General features: G+C 38.7%; 1 protein-coding gene across 1 annotated transcript in view; it reads right to left on the bottom strand.

The window, feature by feature from the left end:
• The window catches only part of SBNO1 (strawberry notch homolog 1 (Drosophila)), a 27,540-nt gene extending 25,936 nt beyond the window's left edge, over positions 1–1,604 (bottom strand). The window contains exons 1-2 of the mRNA XM_010281853.1: positions 1,467–1,604; positions 713–817 (exon numbers count right to left, since the gene is read on the bottom strand). Of these exons, the coding sequence (XP_010280155.1) occupies positions 713–817; positions 1,467–1,604 (243 nt within the window). The remainder of the gene's footprint in view (positions 1–712; positions 818–1,466) is intronic.
• Positions 1,605–6,748: the final 5,144 nt, after the last annotated feature.

Below are 6,748 nucleotides of genomic sequence, written 5' to 3'. Positions count from 1 at the left end.
AGGGGCACAGGCAAAAGCCCCCTCGCCAGCCTGTGGTGAGGCAGGCTGCCCCGCTGCAGCCCACAGAGCTCCACAGTGGAGCAGATCTCCACCTGAAGCCCAGGGAGGACCCCGGGCAGAAGAGGGGGATGTGCCCTAAGGACACTGTGACCCTGTAGAGAGGAGCTCACGCTGGAACAGGTTTGCTGGCAGGACCTGTGGCCATGCAGAGGACCTATGCTGGAGCAGTCTGTTCCTGAAGGACTGTCCCATGGAAAGGGCCCACGCTGGTGCAGTTCATGAAGAACTACAGCCTGTAGGAAGGACGCAGTTTAGAAAAGTTTGTGAAGGAGCTGCTGGAGCAGGTGAAGAGCATGAGGAAGAAGGGGTGGCAGAGACAATGTGTGATGATGCGAGGAGTGAAGTTGAGCCCAGGAAGAGGGAGGCATGGGGGGAAGGTGTTTTCAGTTTTTTTTTCTTATTTCTCATTATCCTACTCCACTGTTAACTAGCAATAAATTAATTTCCCCAAGTTGAGCCTGTTTTGCTGGTGACAACAATTGCTGATCTCCCTGTCATTATCTCGACCCCACGACCCTTTCATCCTATTTTTTTCCTCTCCCCACCCAGTTGAGGACAGGGAGTGACAGAGCAGCTTAGTGGGCACCTGGTGTCCAGCCAAGATTAACCCACCACATACACACATACAAAATCCTGAAGTACTAGTTCTTACCCGAACATTTAATAAGGCTGGAGTTGATACAGTCTCTGGTTCTTGTTTCACAGCAGCTGTGGCCTCAGTCTCCAAGCCTAGTTCTAACGCACTAAGTGGCACTGACTGCAGAGGAAAGAAAGTAAGCATCAGAAAACACTCATGTTATCAGGGAAAAAAAAGTAAAGACTAAATATCCACCCACAAAATGGAAGTTAATGGGGACATCCTTAATTGTGCTTATTAACAAAGGTTTCACTGAAAATAAAGATCATCAAGTGGTTGATTTCACATGCAAAGAAGTTGAACATACAACACCTTGTTAGTTAACTGTGGTGAAAATGTAATTAGTTTCACGACATCACTGTTCAACATACTAATGTTCCCAGTCTATATCTGAAATGGTTATGTTCCTGCAGACTGAATGCTGTCATGGAGCTTAAACACTGTATTATATTACACTTTTTGCACATTTTATAGGAGAGCAGATAGACTCCAGTGATATTAAGAGTTCTCCATGGATACATGACAGCATGCCCCCATTTAATGTCCAGATGTTAAAAGTATATTTATGATTATACTGACCTCAACAGTGTATTTCAGATTACTTTTTTGTAAAGGAGTTTAAAATGAATTAGCAAGTCATGTTCTAATCTCACTGCTGTGAGGGAAGAAATTTATGAAAAGCTCACCTTCTTTAACCATTTGCTATGGCCACCATGCCCCCCCTCCACAATACATCAAGTACAAGCTCTTATATCCTCTACTAAGCAACTATGTTCTGCTGAACAGCTGGAGTTGGTGCTGGATTTGCAAGAACCACATCCGGAGAGTCAATATCAAATAGATCATTTGGACTGATTCCACTCTCACTCAAAGCAGCAAGCAACAGATCTTGTCCTGGCTCCACCATCTCTGAAAAATTAGAACCATAAATAAAAGTTACATTTAATTTTGATTTATTTTGTGCACATGTACACACTCACATTTAAAGTTCCCTTTCCTGGATTTAAGGGCATACGCAATGCAGTCTTTTGTATACACACAGTTTCACTTTCTAGTTTTGCTCTGGCTCTTTTGTTCATTTGTAGTTTTTTTCCTCTATTTTGTTTTTTAATATCTTTTCAATATACCCACCACATTTAGAAGCAGGAAGAATGAAATAGTTTACTATACAAAATGCTATCATACCCATAAACTTAAGGAGGAAAAAAAAAAAAGATGCCTCTTCTAGTCTTCACCACACTATATTTTTAAGCATTACAAGAAATACCAAGAGACAGAAATAGTGAGACTGTATTATGCTAACGATACATCTTTGTCAGTGAAGCCCACTGCATGAGGGAAACACAATTAAAACTCATTTAGTTTATCTTGTAACAACAAGTGAGTAATAAAAAACTTCTAAGGAAAGCTTTTCTTTCTTGCTTGCTATTACATTAGGTAGTAACTCATTCATTGGAAAAATTTTGTTTTGCATAGTGGAAGTAACAAATGCTCCACTGTCACAGTATGTTAACTACATATTAAATAGGACACCAACATCAGGTCACAGACTCCTTTATGTGTAGGACGAGCAAAATTAATTTCAAAAAGCTATTCTAGACAGTTTAAAAAGTTATTAAAAAAGCCAAATACTCTATGTTTTAAGATGAAGATGGAAGATAATGTGTTTTGCTTCCTGAAGAAGGAAGCCCACTTGCCCTAGTACTTAGTCAAAAATTAAAAGTCCACATAACTTGAGCTGTTGCTTATACATTCTAAGATATACCTCAGGCAGAAATTCATTTCACGTACTCTCCACACACTCCTCTGTAACACCCACTGGTAACAAGCATCAAAAACTAACAAAGCTGAACACCTACTCTACAGCAGGTAAGAGGACAAAAATATTTGCTGGCATTTTAGATACACTCATTCACAGACTCCGAAACAGCATTCACTTGCTTATCCTTCCCCACATGTACAGCTAAGCCACATCCAGCTAGTTGGTCACACACATTATGTAGCACGTTCAGCAGAACAGGTAATTCCTGTAACAAATAAAGCCTCAGGCACTTAATTCTTATTCTTCCTAGTTTCAGTCTGTCCAATAGTAGGGAGAGACCCTCTTGGTGGACTGACACAGATGGTGGCACAATTGAAGCAGTGGATGTAAGGTACTGGGCCAAGAGGAAGACATACTTCTACGCATTGAAGACTGTACTACCCAACAGAATACTAAAGCAACAAGCAATAATTGGTGGGACTGCTACTGACCACATACAATGCTATTAAGCATCACTTGCTGTGTCAGAACTAGACTCTGTTTTTTTTTTTTTTGAAGGCATTTGAGGTGATCAGATAAATTGGCAGAATGGCCTGGTTTGTAGTTATCAGGTACAGAAGAGATTTAGAAATATTAAGACATCTGGCAGATTTAATTAACATGGCAGCTCCTTCAAAGGACATCACCTCCCACTAGTCTGTCTCCTAGAATCCTGAATGGGTCGAGAAAAATGAGTAAGAACAGACTGTTAGCTTTACCTTTCAGAAGGATTAACCCTCCCGTCTCAAAAAAAACCCAAGAGGACCACACATATGTATTAATTGGGTAGGAGAAATCCTTAATTTTCATCAGAATAAAATACTAACAATGATCATCATATCTAAGTTTAGAAGTTACAGCATTGTTTACTAATTAGAAACAAGTTAGAGGAGAAAGATTAAGTCTGCAGATGAAGTTTTAGCTTATCAGTACTTTTGCTGTTAGGAATCTCAGAGCAGCCATTGAAGGTGAATTTCTCCACAGAAGGGGAATTAACACAGGTTACCCCCTCAAGCCAGCAGCTCCGAAACTCTTTATAATTGTAACTTTACAGTATCAATTTGGGAAAGAGACATGAGCATTCTTCCACATAGTGCAACACCTTTGCTCAATATGGTCAAATAAACAAAAATGTCTACATGTACAAAGGAAAAAAGGTCTGTTAGGTCATTATTTAGTCTGCATGTAGTTTTGATCATGCCATCTCTAAAAGACATGACTAAAACTTGGTTGAGAGATAAGTGGCTATACTGAATACAGGCATGGAAAGTCAGAAGCTTGGGGCTGTTTGCTTAGAAGAGAACTGGGACAAAAAAAATTACTCAAGATAACTTCTAGTCTACTCTTGCAATATACGAACAAGGAAAGGTCTTTCTATGAAGTTGAGACTCAAAGCAAAAACCAAGGCTAGAAAAAAATCCCATGCCAACACCACACAAAAACACATCTTCTTCCCCAGCCACTCTAAGACAGTGCCACAACCTACCAAGTCTGTTTCAAGTCAAGTTTAAGATACCCACAATGACACTGAACTCTACATTTTTAACCTTTAAAAACATGATGCTTGGATTTCTGAAGACAATCTCACCAAGTTCAGGAAAAAAACATTCATAGCAGTAATATTATAAATTCATAGAAGTAATTGCTTACTTCAAAGTTCTCACTAGATGACTAGTGATAGAAACCACTACAGCAAATTCCTACAATTCCAGAATAAGAAGCACCCCTTTCTGAGCAGGGCTGCTTTCACATAAGAAATCCCGCAGCTACAGCACTCTCATACTAACCCCAATTTTAACGGTCTTAAAAATTAGCAGTTGCTAACAATCCTGCAAAAAGCTAAGTAAAACAACAGCAATTGTTTATTTGTCTGTCAGACAGTTTGGACAATGGAAGTTTGACTAGTTTCACTTATTTTGTTTCTGTACACTAGGAACAAAGCTGCATTGTTTGAAAGCGGAACAAAAGGAATTCTGAACTTCTAGAATTTTTATATTAAAAAAAAAATCACTGAATACTTAGCACCAATTTTGGGCTTTGTAAAACTTCCAAGCACCACTGCTGCCCTTTCCTCACCCATATAGTTTTACTTTAGTAAGGAAATTAAATGAGAAAATAAAACCAGGAGAACCTGCATCATGGTAGCTTAGTTTATTTTTTGTGACATACGCTAGTCAAGCCTAAAACATTATCAAGCTGAAGCAGCTCCATAATCTTACAAGGTAGGAGGCTCCTTAGTTAACATAAGTGAAAGTGACTTTATCAAGCTCTGCAGCTCAGCTTTGGCAATACTATATAAGGATCTGTTTGCCACATCTTAAAAATCTCCAAAAGAAAATACTTATAAAAAAAGTTGCAAATATTACAAGCTGTTCCCTGAGCATTTCCCCAGTCGAAGAACTGTCCTGAGCATGCAGAATCTTGCAGATAACGTTGTCTATGTTTAGTCAGGCTGTCCAATGTCACTGAGCAAGAATCAACCTGTGAGATAAAACTAAAAGAATTATTTATAAAATTTTAACAGTAGTAGTATCTCAATTATTTTCTTTGTAATAAGAAAAAATATAAACTGCTGCCATTTCAAGACGGGCTATCAAAACACACCATGTATTTTTGTAAGGTGTTCTTCTGCAGAAGAATATAGCCTGAAACTTTGATAAAAAGACACTTTTGCTACCATGGCACATTATGTAAATAACTTCTGATTTAAAGATACAAAACCTGAATGCCATGTTTAATATTATGTCATGTATCCATGCCAACCTGGCGCTCTCCCTCCATTTTAGCTTTGGTACAAAGAAGCAAAACAAAACAAAGAGATTCTAAAACACATGTCAAGCAACCTGCTCTCCATTTCTCCTAAGAAAGATGATAGAATCCTAAACAATGAAGAGGCTTTTGATTTTGAAGTCTGAGAGTTACATGTTGTAACACTGTATACCTAAAGAACTTACTTAAAAATCATAATGAACTACAGTATCACAACTTCGCCCAAATCAAACATCACAATCAGCTAGGCACAGCTATTTCCAAACCCCTCAGACATCTGGCCTCTGTGGTGTACCTAACCTGCAAACTTAGGTTTTAATGCTTGGTCTGGGACACTAACATAGTTAAGCAGCTCTTGTTCTCCTTTTATTGGAAGTTTTTTCCCTACTGGCTTTCTGAGGAACACATGTCACTTCAACTATACTGGAAACCATTAAATATCACACAAATTCTGAAGCTGTAGAAAAAAAAGACAGATACAACCCCCCAGATTCTCTGGATGTCTAAACTGTGCGCTATTAACAACCTAAAAATTTCGCATCTCCATTTGCAGCCTCTCACAACAGAGGTGTAAGGGCTGCTAACCCCCAATCCCACACAAGATTCTCTGGATCTCCATATGGGTTCTGCTCATCTTGCAGCTTTTGGCTCCAGAAGGCAACCTGGGTAACAACGAAAGAAAAAACCCAACCACCCAATACCTTCTGGTCCTTTCCAAGTTACCATCCAATCAAAGAGTAAAACACTAATTACTGAACTCACCCATCCTTACATGCTTCAACCTCAAGACTAGTAGTTAACATTGCTTTTAGATGTACAGACTTAACTTTGGATTTTTGTGAAAACTATTCCAATTCTGTAAAAAACATACCAATTTTTCAAATGCTGTTTAGCTCTCTAAAGTCAAAACTTGCAAGGACATGAGGTACAGTTCAGGATACTGTGGGATTCAACTCTGCCCCAAAGTTCTCTTACAACTCTTATGAAATTTACAGTAGCCAGGATACACGGTCTGAAAATGTAAAATTCAGAAGTTTTTAAAGTGTTAAGAGACTAAACAATGCAACGATTTGGCATGAAATCAGCTTTCAGACTAAATGATTGGGGGTGGTAATTTAGCCAGTAGTGAAAGTTTTTAAGAAGTAAAAACCCAGAAGAGATAAGAGCAGTATCTGAGCACTAGAGCCTTTTCTTAGTTTTGGCCTGGGAGTCAGTTCTACTTGTATCTCAAGCCAGAAGAAATGCATTAACCATATCTGCTACCTGCTTCAATAGGTTTCAAAGTAGCTATCAGCCAGTTTTGACAGCAAAGACCTCGCCTGGACAAGACAAACTGCCAGTATTTTATTTTTAAAGACTAAGATTGTGTTCAAATATAACATATCTTGCCAGTAAGGAAGATACAGAAACACAATCCAAATGTCATGCTGCTACACAACTTCTGCCATAGTAAATTCTCTGCTTTGTATCATCAACTACAT

The sequence above is a fragment of the Phaethon lepturus genome, unplaced genomic scaffold, assembly GCF_000687285.1.
Source record: "Phaethon lepturus isolate BGI_N335 unplaced genomic scaffold, ASM68728v1 scaffold11062, whole genome shotgun sequence".
NCBI classification, from domain to species: Eukaryota; Metazoa; Chordata; class Aves; order Phaethontiformes; family Phaethontidae; genus Phaethon; species Phaethon lepturus.
This window is presented reverse-complemented; position numbering and strand designations above follow the sequence as displayed.